Genomic DNA, 20,572 nt, shown 5'->3' on the forward strand with positions numbered 1-20,572 from the left:
GTCTGAAATTAATTCTCGTTAAAAACCGATTATGGCATCGCATATAGACCGGATTAATCGGGTTCTCAACGATTAAAAATCCCGGAGGGGCTGTTGGTGAGAATGAATAAAGGATATACCCCTGTTGAGCCTGATTTGATTGCTTGGTATCTACCTGGTAACTCCCTTCGATAACATCGCACACTAGATTAATCGCTATCACCGATGCGATATTTACGTTGTATGGAGCAATATGCCTACCACCATCTCCGTTATCGTGTCTGAGGATATAAGTTGATGGACCGAGAAAATCATTAAGAGACTTTCTTAGTTCTGTCGCGTTGTATCCTGGAAACTTGAAATCGGGTAAATCGGCTTCTGTGATATTATACTCGGTTAGGAATTTTTGTTTACTACCATCGCTGTTATCGGATATCATTTTAACGATTCGTTCATTGACATATTTCATGTCTGATATAAGTTGATTTAACACCTCAACGTGTTTTCGTGCTTTTGTTTTCCGTAGTTGTTTTAGTTGCAATTGGTAATAATGATCATGATTAATCTCGACAAAAGTATCAGTGATATCACTTAAAATAAATGTTAATATGGCGACCGATTCAGGAGTTTCCTTATGCTGAAAATACCACTGCATGATATTCCTGTCTTGAAATAAAAACCAACTGGGTGATAACGTGCTTTTTATAATAGATAATTTATCTAGATACCGGGGGGTAATTTCATGATACGATTGCGCATTCGTGTGCAAGTCCTCGGGGGTTTCACGAGGTGGATTCTCGGGCCAACCTAGTATGGTTCTTACTGAACTGTTATAAATATCAACCATATACCCCGGTGTGCTTATTTCAATCGTCGACGATAACGTCGGTTCATGAACCGTAATAGCGATTTTTGATTCCTTTCCTGTGATCGATTTTATCCTGCGCTGAAATTCTCCATTGATTTGTTCTATTTGGTATGACCCAGTTGGTATTGTAACCTCATTCCAGTCTGGGGTCCCATCGGGCTTATTTGTCCATGCAAAAACCAGCGAGTTATTAGGTTGTTGTCCGTTAAATGCGTCCGCTCGGATATTAGGCCAACTGTGATATATTCGCAATTTTGCCAGCGCTATTTCCTTCACTGGAACCGGTGATGGGAAGTTCACACTGAATTCGGGTTTCGTTGACGTTATCGATATCATATTTGTTTGTACCGGAGTGGTGTTCTCCGCGATCCGCTGAAGTAATTGAGACCCTTCGGGGTTCAGCGACATTATTATTATTCGTTGTTTTTAGTGTCTAATTTCAACAACCAGGTGGTTCCGGCTTCCAGTTAAAAATCCTCGATTTTTGACATCGCGGAGCTATACAACTGAACCATCGTGGAGAATTCAACATCGGATATGAACAAATTATCAATCGATAACGAGATCAACCCGGATAATTTCGAGTACGCGTCGGATACTATTTGATGTTTTACTGTATACTCGTCGAGTTTTTTCTGAAAACACGATGATATCTTTTTAGTGATTGCGTTGGCGACTCCAGCAATTGTTGTCATCGCGGAGATAGCGATTGGAACAGCGATCGGGGCTATCGTGGTCACCGTGGATAAAATAACACCGGTACCGGCTACTATACCCGACACCGAGTACACGACCGCGTCGATGGCGGTTATTTTTCGGCGGTATTTTTTTATTTTTGCTTGGTATTGTTCGGAAAGCGTTTTCAAGTTCGCGGAGAATTCTTTTGCGGTATCGAATCGATATTGATGTGACGTCGGTGATACCTCTGATTCAATTACCCTGGTGGTCATTTTTATTTTAAAAGAGCTAGTGTTTTTAATTAATTAGATTCGCTACAAATTCCACATACCATGTGATGTTTGCCCCGGTTAAATTTCCATCAACGGCATAAATTGTAAACTGTTCAGTTGCGTTCTTGTCTATAATTGTTGATATTGTATTGTTAAACCCGGATGAACTCGACGATAATATATTAAACTGCATCATTGAAACCAGTGTCAATCGATAAATGCCCTTAACAGTTGCGGTAATATTTACTGTATTCTGTGTAGGAGTCCAATCGAATGATCCATGCCGAATTGTGTATACTGTGTTGATGATGTTTTCATGAGGGGTTTTTATTTTTTCGAATTGCTCTGCTACTCTCGGTAGTCCGTCTTTAATCGCTTCAACATCAGTTCTGATTATTTCTATTCTCCGCAAATTCGCGTCTATATTATTCTTGTTCGCTGCAACATTAGTTTTGATTGTTTCTATTTCCCGTGTATTCTCGGTTATACTTTTTTTGTTCGCTGCAACATCAAGTTTGATTGTTCCTATTTCATATGTATGCACGTCTATACCTTTTTTGTTCGCTGCAACATCAGTTTTGATTATTCCTATTCCCCGCCAATACGCGTCTATATTTTTTTTGTTCGCTTCAATATCAGTTTTGATTGTTCCTATTTCCTGTGTATGCGCGTCTACACCTTTTTTGTTCGCTTCAATATCAGTTTTGATTGTTCTTATTTCCTGTGTATGCGCGTCTACATTATTTATGATCGTTGTAACATCAGTTTTAATTGTTTCTATTTTACGTCCATGCGAGTCTACATTATTTATGATCGTTGCAACATTAGCGCCGATTATTTCTATTTCCCGTTCATGCACGTTTACACCATTTCTGTTCGTTGCAACATCAAGTTTGATTGTTCCTATTTCCTGTCTATACGCAGTGATATCATTTATAGTTATTGTAATCTCATCCGGTTTGACATTTTTTTTACCAAGGAGTTTATCAACGGCGCTATCAACCCTGTTAAAATTTTTTCGTAACGTGTAAAATTGGCCCGACAGCGTTGCAAAATCCAAAATAGCATTCCTTATTGTTGTAATATTCGGTTCGGTTACCGTCGGGGTCCCGAAAAAACTAGCGGTAGTGAGTTGTATATCGGTGATAGATTTTTTCACCTCGGTGGCAGATTTTTTCACCTGCGCGTCGAGTTCGGTCACCGATCTATCCAACCTTATAAAACCGTCTTTGACTAATGTTACCGCCGATATATGTTTACCCGGTTTGAGTCGTCCGTCGCCGGTATACAACGCGATAATGTCCTCGGCGGCATCGCGCTGTCGTGTTAAAACATCATCCAACGACACATTACTGGATTTCAATTTACCCTGGCGGTCTTGAAATACGACTATTTCACCTGGGTCAACACTGGTTAAATTCAACGTATCAGCGATTTCATCCTCGATTAGTTTTTTTATGTCGGCGGCGGCCGTTTCCGTGGATTCTTTCGGCGCCGAAACCGGTCGTCCCCAAATATCAATCATCGTTATTGTAAAAAAAAACTGCGTTTCTAATTAACCCGCCGGGCCTCTACGACCCCACTAGTGTATTCGTTTACAACCACATGAGGTGGTTTCCGCGATGATGAAATCGCCGCGAGTACGTTCAATACCTCACGGCCGCATATCGGTGGGTCGCTTAATCGCTGTGTTGGCAGCGTGGAATAAAAAACCCGGGCTGAACACGCCCGGATATACCGCATAAACTCTTTCGGCGGAGCTAACCCGTATGAATCAAAATAGACGATCGCACGCGGATCAATCGCGTATGCAACCCAATGAGTTCCCGCTCCGGAGGACCCATCGAGGTTAATTATGCCGGTTTCAATATTCCTTGGTGCCGCCGGTAATTGATCCCTCATAAAAACACCTCTGAAGTTTTTTATCGCTAGCGCGTTTGCGGCGTCTATTAAATCAAAATTAGACATGGGAGTCATTGACTCCTGAGTCAATAAACGGTTCCCGGTAGTCTTAGACCCTTTCCCGAGTACCATGAATACGGGGTCCCCGGTAGTCTTAGACCCTTTCCGGCTACGGGTCGTTTTTTTTATAGCCTTTCCCGGTTGCCTTTTTCAATGCCATTCCCGCCGCGGTACCAACGGCTCCTAACGCCGCCGCCTTAGCCACTGCTGGTGCGGCCGCGGCAATCAACGCTGGAATCGCGGCTAACAGCGGAAATATCCCACCGGTCTTTTCCATGTTTTTAATTGCTGCGGCCGAAAAATCTATTTGAACTCCCTTTTTATTCTTCATCGCATCATTGAAATGTTTTATTTGACGCGCCGTCAACGATATCTTATGATTACCACCTGCCATCTGTGACGGCTTCAGCGTTATTGTGGTTCCGCATTGTTTAGCCGACTTTGATCGTAATTTCTTGACTTGACCATCAGTCAACTCTACACTGACGACACTATACGACATTTATTGAAAACGCGTTTGTGCTTTCAATTACATGTTTTCCACTGGTGCATCAATGATTCTCATTCGTCCACCAACACCTTCCAACAGCATTGATTTATCGCTGAGAATGACAGCAACCGCTCTATAATTAACACCAGCCGGGGCTATACGAGCTCGGAAGTGTATATCAACGATGGATTGTCTCGTTAAATCAAGATGCTCCAACGAAAAATAATAAATCGGATACAGGTTTTTAAAATCAAGTTGTGATATTTGCAAACCAGTGTCGACGTTTTGATCACGGCCCATATATGACAGCAATCGATGATACACACGTGCGATATGGTTGTCGCCGTAATTAAGCTGTATATCCTCGGATGGTTCCTGTTGTCCGTTTATTCTCAGCGAAACATCCCTGACTCCTAATTGATCAAATATCATATGGCTGCGTTCTTGACTGCCCAATCGTTCCCTATTCTGTAGCGCTATGAATATATGACGCGGGGCTGAAACACCCTGTTTTGACGCCAAGTGCCATGTAAACGTATCGGCGACGTTATCCTCTTTAGCATCAGTTGTTACCGCTAGCCAACTCAACAACGATTTCCCTCCCTGTTCCATAAATGCTAACAATCGTGCTTCCGTGGTAACTGATGGAGTCAGCACCGGCATCCACAATGCCATTTTAGTTAAAATGACTTTACCGGCAGCGACGCCAGCAGCACGCCATATTGCATTGTTATCATCGCCCCTTCGCGTCAGCGCGATTGTATGCTTAGCCCCATAGATGACTTTTCTAACATTTCTGCAGAATCCAAATATGTGATGGAGTGGAATCGCGCATGAAAACTGTCGGCGTGGTCTTTTTAGCATCAATATTCGTGCTGCGAATCCCATATTGTAATCATTGTTGATACTCTTTATAATATTGAAATTAGCGCCTGGTCTTGCTCTGCGGTCTGGGTTATTTGCATCAGCCTGTGGGTCAGTTGCGGTATCTCTTTCCACCAGCACGTTGATGTACTGAAAATGATCAGCGTTATCGGTGGTGTCCTTTGCAAACATCATAGATGGGCCCGCCGATCTTGTATAATCATCCGAGTATCTCGCTAACCCAATTATCGTTGTTGCAACATCAACCTCGCGTTCTATTGATTCAATTTCTCGCCCGTCAATAAGATATCTGGTACTCTCAAATAACGCCATGATACCGTTGTTAACGAAGCCAACTCGAACACGATCGTCATCTGCGTATGGTGCATTATCGGCGGCATTTGTCACGAGTTCTCCCTCAATTTCGATAAACGCTTCACACGGCAGAAAATATTTACTGGTATCTTGGACCTGAAGTTCAATTCGCGATCGTAGGTCGGGTTGCGCTGCATAATAAGAATAATATTGATAATCACGGACAGAATCATCCCTGCGCACTGGGGCATCCATATCAAACGCGGGATCAGCGGTTCGCGCAAACATTTTATTATTTATCATGTTGATGTTTTCAATTGCGATTTTTTCGTCGTAAATTCTTTGAATTCTGTTTAAGACCACTCCCCCGCTATTGTGTTTATGGGCGCGTTGGTGGATGACTGAGCCGCCAACGACTCTAGTTTTTCTTCCACAGCGTTATTTATTACTTTACTGACATTTGCAGGCATCACTGTCGTTGATGGCATCACCGGTGGTTTTTGCTTTTTTCTTCTCACCAACGACATTAGTTTGTTCCGCGCGGCTGAAAGTGCCTTTCCGGCAATATCTCCAATAGCGCTGATTCCCTTATCACGAATAACATCAATAGCATTCATTCCTAATTGTTTGGCTAACGGCGCTACTTTTGGAGCCATTCTTGTGAATAACCCCGCAATGGTGCTACCGAGACCGTCTCCATAGTACGCGCGGTAAACAGGCAATCGCGAGTTTACCACTTAGACGAGTACTGGTTTATCGTGGTTGTAGTGTATGATCATCTTTATTATAAAAACACCGGTTTTTCAATTAGTGATTGTGATCACCAGTGATTGATCACCCCCTTCCCCTTTCCCACCGCCGTGTGGAAAACCGGAATAAATTTTATCAAAATTTCCTTCGGTTTTTGCCCTCGATAAAAATCCGGTTTTTTTCCGGTTTTTTCTTGATTTTTGGTCATTTTTGGTCATTTTTTGTTGCCTATAGTCGTTTTTTTTCGATTTTTCAGCAAAAACATCGATTTTCTCTAAATGATTTCCTGGGGTTTTTGCCCTCGAAAAACGGTCAAAAACGGTCAAAAAATGGCAAAAAACAGTCAAAAAATGGCAACAAACGACCAAAAACAGTCAAAAAATGGCAAAAAACGGTCAAAAAATTGCAAAAAACGGTCAGAATTAACAAAAACGATTTTTTTAATCATCCACGAGTTCGTCTATGAGCGTTCGATATGCATTAATGTCCATAATACCGCCTGCAAATAACCGCTTGCAAATATCAGCGGCTTCATTGATTATTTCCGGAGAGTTATTTCCGGCTCGTTTTCCTCCGATTAGTATTTCTAGCCGTGATATATCACTGAGAACACTACCAGGACAGGTAACGCCGTAGGATTCTTTACCAACAGAGTATCCTTTTCCTTTTTTTTGGTATTTTACTTTTTACTTTATTGTGGAATATTATATAATTATTATCACGCGGTGATAATACGTTTTTATGTTTACTCGCCAAATGCACTATTCTTGTCCAATCCTTTAACGACTTTATATTTTTCTCGTAACCGCTATTGATATGCTCCTTATCTCGTATGCTCTTAGCAAAATTGTTGGCAGTAAAATCAATTAATTCTTCCCCCCTGCTGCTGAAGCCTCTAATTTGATCTATTGTGCTCTTCTTAAGTACATTACGGGGTATATTCCCCTCTTTCTCTTTTTCTTCCGGTATTTCTTCCGGTATTTCTTCCGGTATTTCTTCTTCTGGTTCTCTTGCGGTGGCGCCTAGTTCTTCTTCGTCGGCCATTGTAACATAAGGTTCTTGTGGTTCCGTTATAGCGAGTGGCGGTGACCTCCGTGTTGTGGCAGCCGCTATTTTTGCAGGGAGTGTTTCTAAAGACCTTTTTGTTTGTTCGGTCTGAGCCGCTATCTTTTCAAGCGCATCGAGGACGGGTACAGTTGCCGCCGTAACATCTTTGGTCGCTTTAGTTACCGGGGCAAAGAGTTGTTCGCTTCCAACAGTAAAATCGGTTTGTAGTTGCTGCCGCGTTTGAAGTTGCTCTCGGACCCTGTCTCGTAACGGTATGAACTTTCTAAGCGCCGCTAGCCGCTCTCTGGCTAGCCGAGTAGTAAGTGATTCGCCTACCATTATTGCAATTGCGAAGCAATTTCTAATTTCTCGCCGGAGTTTTCGTCTATAATCCTTCTAATGTTTTTGATCTTGCTAGAAATCTCCCGGCGTCGTTCATAAACACGTCCGAGTTTTTTTCGTATTATTTCAACGGCAGTGAATAGTCCAATGAATGCATTTGTGTCATTGTGGTACAAGTTTTCATTAATCGTATGTTGTAATCGTTTTATAAAAAAGTACTCGCGGGCCAGGGTAAAACGCCCCCGTTTCGATTGTTCGTTAATAATCTCATAATCGGATAATATTTTTTCGCTGTCGAGACCATCAGATAATTCAATTCCTTGATTTTTTAATTTTGAAATCTCGGCTAATATATTATTGATGTCTTCGATATTCATTATTCTTATAAAACATCTTGTTTTTAAATAAAAAAAAATGAACTCTGCGCAGTGTGCTAATTCGTCAGCGCCATAGGCGCCGGTGGCCTTATTTCTGTTATATATGAAAATCGAATTCTGTGCCCAGTCTTTTTTGAGATCGCTGAATTCTGTATTCCTTCTGCAACAAATCGTACTGAGGTTATACAAATGTCAAAATATTTTCCTGCCGCATTCATGGAGTGAAATGTTTTTTCTTCGTGCGTTGTTGTATCAAACGATTTGACACCCCTTGCTTTCTTTGGGTATTTACCAGTTTGGCCTTTTTTGGCATTCTGACTTTGCGAGATAGCTTGCAAGTTTATAAGAGAATTATCAGTCTTATTATTATTAATATGATCAGTCACAAGTCCATTCTCGATTAATCCGTTGAATACCTCAAATACCGCCCTATGAACATAGTACTTCTTCTTTCCGGCACCAAACATCAAATACCCCTGATTATTTTTCCATCCAACCTGCTTCTTCAGTCTACAATTTCTAACAATGCCGTCGCGAGATGCCTCGTAATTGACGAGCAAGGGGTGAGGTCTGAACTCTTGGTCCATTTATATAATAATACTACTTGTCTAATTTATTATTTGGTTTAATTATGAATCTTTCAACGTAGTCTTGGGGGGTTTTGATGACGAAGTCAGCGGCGGGGTCAATGACGGCGTTTTTAATTCGCTTGTCATAATAGCGCTTTAACTCTCTGTATCGCTTTCCGCCACAATTGATACACAACTGCGATTTTCCTCTTACACCGACGTGGCAAACCAAGCACGGGAGGGGGCCAAGAGAACCATTACGAACGCTTTGTAAATGGTACCCGCAGAATTCACCTCTACATGATTTATTGCACGGGGTTGTCGACCCAATCATCAACCATTTGCAGTGATTCATTATACTATATTCTTTCATTTAAATACTTGTTTTAATTATATGGATGAGTTCGAGAGATTAGCAGCAATTAAGCCCTGGAAAAATATTAAGTTCAATCTCGATAGAGTCCTCAAGGACACACCAAAAGCGTTAATAAACGATAGAACCCTGTTGAGTAAAATACGCGATTGTATCAATGAATTCAAGCGTGATGGCGCATCTCATAGTTGGTCAACATTTCGAATTGATGGCGTTGTTGATGCTACCATGAACGACAACCGCGCAGCAACGATAATATCACAACTTGACGGTAAAAAGTATTTCTTCAGAGTAAAATTCATTGTCCGGGTGGAATCAGGTAATTGGATCATACGTGATAAATTTGAACCAGTTCTCAGCGACAAGAAAACAGTCATTGTTAGCCGCGACTCCAAGCCAGGGCTGTTAACCGGAATTGACAGACCATACTATGAACGAGCGTATCCTGAAACAGCAGTTGTCTATGGAATATACCCGTTAAATAAGAAACCTGATATCGGAAAACTAGCGCCGATGAAACAGTCAACGGGGATAAATTGTGTAGCAGAACGAGTAATAGAGCATTTTACAAATGCGTGTCGAGGAAACAAATTGACTGATTTACGACGTAGTAAAATAAACCAATGGGAGGAGACAGTGCGTGAGCGAGGAGCAACCATCAGCGACATAGCGAGATTAGAAACGTCGTTGAGATTTCCAATAACCATTACAACGATAACCGGTGAAGTATTACACGAATCAAAGTACAAATCAAATGGGGCCCCAATCAAAATTATTGATCATAACGAACACGCATGGACGCCCGCGATCACAGTGTTTCCACGGGATAGAACGGTAAAGTATATCCCGGGGGAATTTATACAAGATGGTTTTCTCGCGGAGAGGAAACTATTTGATGCTATCGCTTATTTGTGTAAAAACGACCCTGTATCAATGTGGTTACTTCGCAGCGCTGATACCTTTGATCAGTTTGTAAGACCAAACGGTGAATTATATCGCACTGAAGCATTTCACAACAGGATGAAACAAACCGCCATGGAATTTGAAGAGCATGATGAACAACTGCTAGCAAATTGTTTTACGATTCCATCGGTTGTAGCTCATGTTGCAGCAAGGAAAAATGCGTGGAGCCCAACGCGCAAGGAATTTCTACCGGATGTACAATCCAGTTGTTTGGAATACTATCACGGTGGACTATGGAACACTGAATATAACCGCGACGCTATGATTTCCGTTGATATGGTTGCCTGTTATCCAGCGAGTTTTCTCGGGTATGGATCCGCCGCTGAGTATTTCAAACGATTTGGACACCCCAGACATGAAATGACTCGTGTTGCTATTAATGGACCACTGCCTGATTTTGATTTAACCGGATTCGCTCGCGTAGTATCATTTGAGTTCGCGGCAGGACTTCATCGCTGTTGCTATATTTGGATCGGTAGACACATGGCTGAAAAGAAGTGGTTGCCAATAGCGCTGCTACGGTATATGATTGATTGTAAAATGCTAGTTTCGTTGATTGTCAGTGACGCGATTATATCATACCGGGCGCAGACTGAAGTCTGGTTACCAGAACCGGAGCGTCTAGATAGCATAATTGACGAATCCAGAAAACACATCGATGCCGACGAGGAATATATCGTCGAATGGTCCAAAAAGATATTCAACCAACGAAACCACGAGGCAAAAGATCTCGGTAGAAGAATAATCGGTAAGTTCACACAAGGTGGAAAAAACTGCGACTACAAACGATATTGCTCACGGCTGATTATAGATGACGCAGAATATGATTTCGTAATCAAGGACGCAGTGGCGAAAAATAGATACGTGAACTGCGAAACAGCTTTCTTGTCCAATGGAACAAGGTTGGGTACAGTTGTTACCTACAGCGATGGAGACAGCCCGGCATACCCGCATTTGAGGGCGTCTATGCTGGGTTACGCCGCTATCAATTTATTCTCGATGATAAATAGATTTCCTAACACCGCCGTTAGAGTAGCCGTTGATTCGTTTTATGTTGACGTAGCGTATAAGGAAAACGTAGCCGAGTTTACTAGTCCGGACGAGAGTTGGGGTACATGAGAATTAAAAATGAAATACGACGCGATTATTCCCCGTCAGCAGATGTCACCGTTGAGAACAACTACTTACGCGGTGATAAATTGTCAGAATGGTCTAATGCACCACCGTGTTCTGATCCAATTTGTAGACACAAGACGGTTTATTTAAGCGGCTGTGGCGGGTCAGGAAAGACGACTCGGGCAATTGAATTATTTCGAACGCGGGCAAGTATAATCGTGCTCACACCGACCCATAGACTAGCGCGAGAGATAAAACAACGAAATGTTGACGCCGTTACTTATCACAGCTTTTTTCGATACAGCGGCGGTGAGTGGACTCCTGATCGAATGGGGGAAAAATTTATTCCTGAGGTTATCATCTGGGATGAGATATGTACTGTTTCGTTAGATACTTTACAAATGTTTCTTGATTGGTTGCTACTCGCGAATACAGCGGTGATCATGTGTGGCGACCATGGCCAACCACCACCATTTGTCGGCGAGGGCCCACATGATTGGTTAAAGGGTTTTGTGGACTATTATGAAGAAACCGATACTGATTACCGAGCACTTGATGAACAACTGCGCGAGGTTAAAAAATTAATCAGATTACAGCCGATAGAATTCAGTGTGAAATAATCCGCGAGGTGATTCCGGAAACGCCGTTAAATGAATTCTGGGAAACATGGAGACCAAACGATTTAATTGTAGCGAGTAGAAAGATAGTCAGAGACACACTTCAGCGGAAGTTGTTTACGTTGCATAAGGAAAAGTTTCCAACGCGTCCAGTGCCGTTATGTTATAGACCCGCGGATACACGGCGGCAGAACATTGAAGTTGAAATTCCAGGCCGGACAGAAAAACAAATTCTCGTGCTGAATGATATTGTGCTCGTTGATATCAGCGTCGTCGAGGACGCGCTGCGTGCTAATAAATCCCCGTGGACGCTAGGATACGCAACAACAATACATTCCTCACAGGGACTAACCATCACGGACACAATTGTTTGGATGGTTGATAATCGCATCGAATGGTCAAATCTAGTCTATCTTGCGGTGTCCCGAGTACGGAGGATAAATCAGCTTCGAAGAATTGTTGTTGACGAAGTCAGTGACGAAGTCACCAACGACAACGACATCATCGATGCAAGCGTCATTGATAGAAAACTCTCGGGTTACCGCCAACAGGATAAAAAAAACAGCGGCGTTTTGATATTGACGCCGAATTAATAATTGCGTTACGACAACAACAGAATAATCACTGCGCGAGTTGTAATTGTGTAATGAGTTGGCGCTATTCGGATAAAGACGCTCGCCAATTTACCGTGGACAGAATCGATAACAGTCTCGGTCATGTTAAAAACAATGTGAGGTTGACCTGTCTTGAGTGCAATAGACGCAACGGCGCTAGTTAAGACCACGCGGGGGTAATTGAGTATCGTCAGGTATCACTTGTAGTTGCTCGCGTGTAAATCCGCGCTGAGGAGCAGTTGAATCCAGTCTATAGATCGGTGGTCTACCAGTTGATCGTGTTATCGTTGATATGTTATGTGTGGTAACACTCCAGATAGGATCAGTAGCTCTTTTTTTACCGCCTTCAAGCTCCCCTGGTTCATACAGATATCTAACAGTGACATCGCCGAGAATCGGCTTGGAAACGCTATCTATTTTTGATCTTCCGGGTATATACTCGTATTTAATCGCGTCGCTGGGCTTCATGTTGATTGCTCGGGTAATCTCGTTATTTAACGCTGCAATTACGCCTGGCAACCTTTTGACCCATTCACGAGATCGTTTTTCTTGGATGAATTCCTTCGCGTATTGATATCCAAATAACCGTTCAGCAAGAGTCCGATTGAATCGTTCAACAATTGCCTGATCACGATGTAGCGCAGTATGACCTCGTCGTATCGCGACGCTATGATGTTTCAGCGTTGATAGAACAGCGCCGCGAAATTCACTACCGGGATCAACTTGTAATAGATTTGGCCAGCGCAGAGGACCTCTTCGATAAATTCTTTCAAACGCAGCGGCTACTTCAGTTGCTGACTTTGTTTTTAACGGCTCCGCTTGTTTGTATCGACTCGCAACATCAACTACGGTTAGCGCGTATTTGTAACCGTTGTCATGCGGCAGAAATAGTATATCAGCCTGATGAACTTCATTAGGTACGCTGACATCAAAGCGCGAGAAGTTGATTTGGTTAGGCGGTGGTAGATAGATTTGCCATATAGCCTGTTTGGATAACCAATTAGCCGCAGTGGCCCTCGTTACTTTTGCAGCGCTTGCAAGCTTACCAATTGCGGCCTTCCCCTTCCAGTATCCTCTCGGAGAATAATAGATGGATTCCATGTTGTTATTATAAACGCTAGCGTTTTCAATTACCAGCGCGAGAAGCTCCGCTTCCAATCATTAATTTACCTTTCATAGCCGATTTTACCAACCATGAGGCCAATTTTTCTTTGACGGATTTATCAGGAATAGCATTTAACGCGTGAATTAATTTTACGTCCGCGATATGACGCTGTTGCAGATCGCTACTTTTGTAGTAAGCAACATCATGAGCATGACACGCCTTATCGATAGCGTTTATTGGATACTCACCGGGTTTGGGCTGATTTTGATCATCGAGTCTGATATCTAATCGTGTTCCGGGGCCACAGTAGCTATATCCTGGGAGGTGTTTTTCTCCTGGATACTTTGCCCACGGGGTTCCGGGGAGTTTTGATAACTTGGCTGCAATATCACCTCCTCGCTTTTTTTTAAAACATCTCCGGGTTTAATAGAAATAAATCTAAATTTCTTTGTACTGCATTGTACACACTTGCCAGTAAGCGCCGATCTGTTATTTCTTGTTGTAACGGTTGTCATATCATTTGTGCCAGTACGCACTCTACACTTCACACAATATAGATCCATAATTTATGTATAGAGACATGAATATAATTGACTTTTCAGCGACTAAAACAAGAGAACCAGTTAAGCATGTTGCAGCGTTACCAAACTCGATCCGGATGATTATCATCGGACCATCTGGATCCGGCAAGACGCAATTGTTACTCAATTTAATAATGAGATGGATGAAGTGGGATGAGTTGTATTTGGTTGCTCCTAGCGTGGATGATCAACGATGCTACGAGGTGTTGAAAGATTTCAACGAGAATGCATCAGCGATCGCTAAAAAAAATGTCATTGAGTTTATTACAGATATCAATGATGCACCAGGTATCGATGATATTGATGGCGACGTTAACAATCTAGTCGTGTACGATGATGTTATGTTAGACAATCAAAAAAACCCAGCTAGGATATTTTCCAGAGGCAGGCATAAAAACACTGACGTGATATATGTCACTCAACGATACACTCAGATTCCAAAAGTAATCAGAGATAACTGTAATATTCTTGCTGTGTTCAACGGCGTTGATACACACACGCTACGAAATATTTGGCAGACATGGTGCGGCGGTGACATGGACTTTAATGTTTTTCGAAACTTTTTTAGTCATGCTCAGTCGACCCCACATGGATTTGTAACGATAAATTTACATGATCCTCGGACACGATATCGTATCGGACTTGACCAAATATTCGGTTAAATTGTAAGTAGCAGGGGGGGGCGATGACATCGACGCGGTCGTCGATGTGCTTACCGGACGCTGACGACGCTGGGAACGGCGCGCAGAAGGTATCAATTAAACCAAATGACGATTGGACGATCCCCCGACGACGACGTCGTCTTTTTTTTTACCGGGCGCTGACGACACCGGATCCGCTGAGTGCAGAAAGTATTAATTAAGCCAAATGACGTTTGGACAAAATGTCGGATTCGCCCCCCCCCCCCCCCCCCCCCGCTTAAACACACATTACAACTTTTCAGGCGTTACCTTGAATTTTTCGCAATGACAGTTGATCACAAGCCTACTGGCGTCGTGATTCCATTTCCAAATCAATGAAAACATGGTTTTGGACCATATTTCATATTTACGGTACCCGTGCACTGTCACCACACCATCTTTCACAACCATAATCAAAATATAGAATGACTGACTGTTAAAATTCAGTCCCTGTCATGAATATTTCACAGTGAAAAGCACAGGCAAACAGCACCTATAAATTTAGATAGTACTACTACACCCAACTGGAAACATTTTTTCCTCGCCTGACCCCCATATACGACTGCATCTTTTGGATTCCAAATGAATTTGGTTTTAGGAATCTGCGTGGAGCAAATATATATATATATATATATATATATATATATATATATATATATATATATATATATATATATATATATATATATATATATATATATATATATATATATATATATATATATATATATATATATATATATATATATATGTTTTAAGCCACACTCATATTTGACCTGTCTAAAATAAAGCTAGTGATTGACTACATGTCCTGTATATATTATCAAAGATGGATTCATATTTACTACCACTATTTTTAATGTACGTTTCCAGATTTGACTACAAAGATCCGAAGATACATGGTCTGATTGGGACGTTAGATAAAATATTCAGCCTGCCGAGTATTCTGAGTCCGTTTGACTTGTTGCCCCGATGTGTTATTAGACGTATTCCAAAAGTTTGTGATATATCTATCTATCTATCTATCTATCTATCTATCTATCTATCTATCTACCTATCTATCTATCTAGCAATCTATCGGTCTGTATGTGTGTCTGTCTATATATTTCTATCTGTTGGTCTGCTTGCTTATATATATATATATATATATATATATATATATATATATATATATATATATATATATATATATATATATATATATATATATATATATATATACTGCTACGTGTTTAGGCTCTCATAAACAGTAACAAGAAAAAGTGAAGACAACAATCTTTGTAAAATTTAACAAATAATTTATTTCCCTAGAAAAACAAGGTAAAAATGAGGAAAAGAACTTAAGTTTTAAAAACAAAATCCAAAAATAATCCAAGAATTAAAAACATTTGAAGTCCTATTAATAAAATATTCTAATAAATTTGAGTTCGAGTCTCGACGAAATTCCAGAATGAAAGGCGATAACGTATACTGTAACCAGTATAGTACTAATGTGTCTACAGGTCTTTGTTGAGACACAAAAATATAATATGCTAGTTTGAATTCCGAATAAAATTTCAATAATTGTCTTTGTCCAAGAATTTTGTATGAGCACATACATATTCACAGGAAAAAGAATTAATCTCTTAGAATCCAAATAATTTAAAGAAAATTAAAATTTAACTCCAACTGGTCACAACAGAAAAAACACCACCTTGACGTCGAAGTGTTTGAAAGCCCAACTAACTAAATTCTCTATAGAAAAAGGTTATACACTAATTTAAAACGCAAAACAGATTCCTGTATGAGGTTCACGTGATAACTGTCCAGAACAAGAGAGAAGCTTTTCAACGCTTAACACGACGTACACCCAGTACAGCCTCAATTTCAATAATAAATCCAACACCAATAATGAATATAAAAAGGAAAAAAAAGAAGTTGTTTAGTTTAACTTTTACTAATTCTGTATCAAGGTCAGGAACTAGGTCAGCATTAAGATACAAAGTTCTAATATTAGGTGTTTACGAAAAAACAGTCAGGTCAAACTAATTCCTGAAAAATTTAAAATTCCAGTAAACAAAATTACATTACTATAACATTGAATAAAAAATTTAAAACTAACAAACAAAATATTAAATAAAATAAAATATACATAACAATATATATATATATATATATATATATATATATATATATATATATATATATATATATATATATATATATATATATATATATATATATATATATATATATATATATATATATATATATATTCTTAAGCCTAATTCATTATTTGTTTTCTTTTTTATTACGCTATCTCTTTTAATTAGATGTCTAAAACTTTTTCAAACAATATGTATTCTAAACATGAACACTATTGCCCATTCTTATAAGAATAGCATTGCTGCTTTTTAATTTAGTTCATGTAGTCTTTTATTATATTTCTTTATTATTGTCATCCAATTCTCCCTCCCTCTCTCTCTCTCTCTCTCTCTCTCTCTCTCTCTCTCTCTCTCTCTCTCTCGTGGCAGTATAACATGTTTCTCGCCAGTTTTCGTTCAGATATATTCATGATATCCAGATTCTAATCTTTTCAGGATTAGCTTGTTTTCATATGATCAAGATGCTCACATCCATCTACTCAACAAATTAACTGCATACTTATAATTAGTGTTTGTGCGCATGTCGTGAGAAACTGCTTGTATATAGTCGTGTGTGACTGTCGTGTTTGACTGGTCGTGATTAATTGATTGATATCTTTATTTTCTCCATGTTACGAAGAGTACAGTCAGTCATATAAATAAATAATAAACAACAGGAAACGTAGTAGTAAGTTGAAGATCAGGACGCTTAGGACATACATTTTTAGTTAAAGGTGTATCAAAAATCAATTAATGTCTAAATGTCTGTTTCTTAAATAACCTCAGATCCCATTAACCAGTGCCCATGTTTTCTTTTGTAGTCTGATAAACGTTCATAAAAAAAATAACGTTACTCGTGTTTTAGAATTCTATCCTAATGCCCACGTTATAGAGAACTCAAAATTTGTCTTAAATATCCGATCCATGTCTAATTTTGAAAAACTAATAAGACGCACGTCATCTGCTACAGTAGGACAAGCCCACCGATTATTGAGAAGTCCAAAGTCAAAATTGCATGCTGTTAAAATATCAAGCAGGTCATCGATAAATACCATAATGAGTCAAGGGGATAATATTCCACCTTGGCGAATGCATTTCCGCATCTTGAATTTGTTGAATATTTGCTTTGAAAGGATAATTGTGGTGTACAAAACTGTACTAATCTGACAAACACATTCAAAAGATCCGAATATAGGTCCTTGGTTAGAAAACTTTTAGTGCATTTGGACCATATAAATGTTTCACCTGTTACTAACGATGTGATAAATTAATGAGATACTCAAACCAAAATAGAAACCTTACGAATAACGGGAATCTTTATAAAAGTCAACATTGCTCAGATAAACTGAATCACTGCGAACGAAAAGGGAACGCAGCAGAGTATATCTTGTGTCTGTTTGATGCTTAATGGGATTGTAGAATTCCATGTGTGCATAATACAATTTAACGCGACTTTTCTTATGCTGGGCTTGTAAATATATAACTATAACTAGTAGAGGATATGGGTATGACAAGCTGGAAAATATGGTTGTGACAAAGTGGGAAATATGGTTGTGACAAAGTGGGAAATATGGTTGTGACAAAGTGGGAAATATGGGTATGATAAGTGGGAAATATGGGTACGACAGAGTGGTTAATATGGGTATGATAAGTGGGAAATATGGGTATGACAAAGTGGGAAATATGGGTATGATAAGTGGGAAATATGGGTATGATAAGTGGGAAATATGGGTATGATAAGTGGGAAATATGGGTATGATAAGTGGGAAATATGGGTATGACAAAGTGGGAAATATGGGTATGATAAGTGGGAAATATGGGTATGATAAGTGGGAAATATGGGTATGACAAAGTGGGAAATATGGGTATGATAAGTGGGAAATATGGGTATGATAAGTGGGAAATATGGGTATGATAAGTGGGAAATATGGGTATGACAAAGTGGGAAATATGGGTATGATAAGTGGGAAATATGGGTATGATAAGTGGGAAATATGGGTACGACAAAGTGGGAAATATGGGTATGATAAGTGGGAAGTATGGGTATGATAAGTGGGAAATATGGGTATGATAAGTGGGAAATATGGGTATGATAAGTGGTTAATATGGGTATGATAAGTGGGAAATATGGGTATGATAAGTGGGAAATATGGGTATGATAAGTGGGAAATATGGTAATGACAACGTGGGAAAATACTTTGCAAGAGAATGCAAACAAATTTTTTTTAAAATCTCAATATGGACACCTTATAAAACAAACAAATACTGAGAAACTGATCATCTAAGAATTACAAGTTAAAATAATTCACTGAAATAAATACTAGAAAATAAATCGATGACATCTAAAAACATATATTTTGCAAGATTAATTTATAAGTTTGAACCATTTAACTTAGCGGATTATGGTAATATAAATTATCATTCAAATCAATGCTACAGAATAATTCGATGATGTCTAATAACAGAGATGTTATATAACCAATTATCATAAAATTTTATCCTTTGAATCAGTTAATTCTGGTCATAGAGATCTTATATTTAAATCAGTACTAGATAATAAAAGGACCGCTAATGATGGAGATTATAAATGACCATCAATGTTTGGCGCAAGAAGGACGCATGAAATTCAGGACTGTTGCCCAGGCTGTGTACCAATGCTTGAAAGTCATGGAATGCAAAGTATAAAGCGGGAACTTTATAAATTGAAACAAAAGCCCTGGAATAAGAGATGTCAGACAAGGGAAAATAAATATTGTAAAAGAGTGTAAAAGCTTTTATTAACGCACACAACAATGACGACAAATGTCTGGTTCGTGCTTCTTTATCAATTTCCAACACCATGCACCAAAATTCCAAATACAGAGTTACATTTGTTCGTTATCTGTGAGGTGAACTTGAACACGTTAATAAATCTGAAGACGAATTCGATTTGTCAGCTATTATGTGTGATATATGTTGAAGAGTAAATGATTAGACGTAAAATTGTTCAAACAGAAAAGGGCCGACACCCGAAACGTATTTTTGTTGTTGTATACAAATTGTTGTTTGGAGGTGTTTGTGTTTTGTGTATGATGAAGATAAATGGATTCGTGTTTATAACTCGGCTGGACCTAGGTCACCCAAACATGGAAATGGTAATTTATGCTTAATAATATTTCTGGCCATAAGAGCTAAACCGCCTTTTGAAACATATGATTATGTGGTAGGATTACAGTGCATCATAGTTAGAAATTAGAAATAACAGTACACGGATATTGTCTCGTTTTGATTTTAATTGTGTGCTGAAATGTCGTCGTTTTCAAGACTGCTAATGTCTAGTTAAAACGGAGAATAGTAAATCAATGCCTTTCCTGATGTCATTCAGGTACACAAAATGCGAACGGATAAAACAGAAGCGATAGCAGAACTCCAGTCGTTTGTATACAGCCAAATCAAAGAGCACGAAGATACGTATGACCCCTCTAACATCCGGGACTTTGTTGACCTCTACATCAAAGTATCGAAACAAGATAACGGCAAATATGACGTTTTTACAAGTTAGTATAATTGTTAATTTTGACAATCCTGCAGATGCATCTGTGTTATTTTCTGGAAAATTCCTGATGTGCCTAGTGGCTGGTAACTTGGACATAAAAAAGCTCAACATATATTGATTGTATTTTTTTTTAAATCATAGGAATTATTTTCTTATATGTCTTTAACATAATCATTGATACTTTTAAAGATTCGCGAACTCTATAAAGTACAAATTATATATATATATATATATATATATATATATATATATATATATATATATATATATATATATATATATATGAATGACTCAAATGCCATTTCTGTGAAGCTGAATACCTGTGATAACACTTTTCGACAGACATATGTTT

The 20,572-nt window shown here is 39.3% G+C and overlaps 1 protein-coding gene across 1 annotated transcript in view; it reads left to right on the forward strand.

Annotated features, from left to right (window-relative positions):
• LOC149800240 (cytochrome P450 2F2-like) overlaps nt 1-20,572 on the forward strand; it is a 40,907-nt gene that overhangs the window by 15,471 nt on the left and 4,864 nt on the right. The window contains exons 5-6 of the mRNA XM_089958374.1: nt 18,248-18,416; nt 20,050-20,221. Coding sequence (XP_089814500.1) covers nt 18,248-18,416; nt 20,050-20,221 — 341 coding nt within the window. The remainder of the gene's footprint in view (nt 1-18,247; nt 18,417-20,049; nt 20,222-20,572) is intronic.

This window comes from Sinohyriopsis cumingii, chromosome 5 (genome assembly GCF_028554795.1).
Source record: "Sinohyriopsis cumingii isolate HCF-2022 chromosome 5, ASM2855479v2, whole genome shotgun sequence".
NCBI lineage: Eukaryota > Metazoa > Mollusca > Bivalvia > Unionida > Unionidae > Sinohyriopsis > Sinohyriopsis cumingii.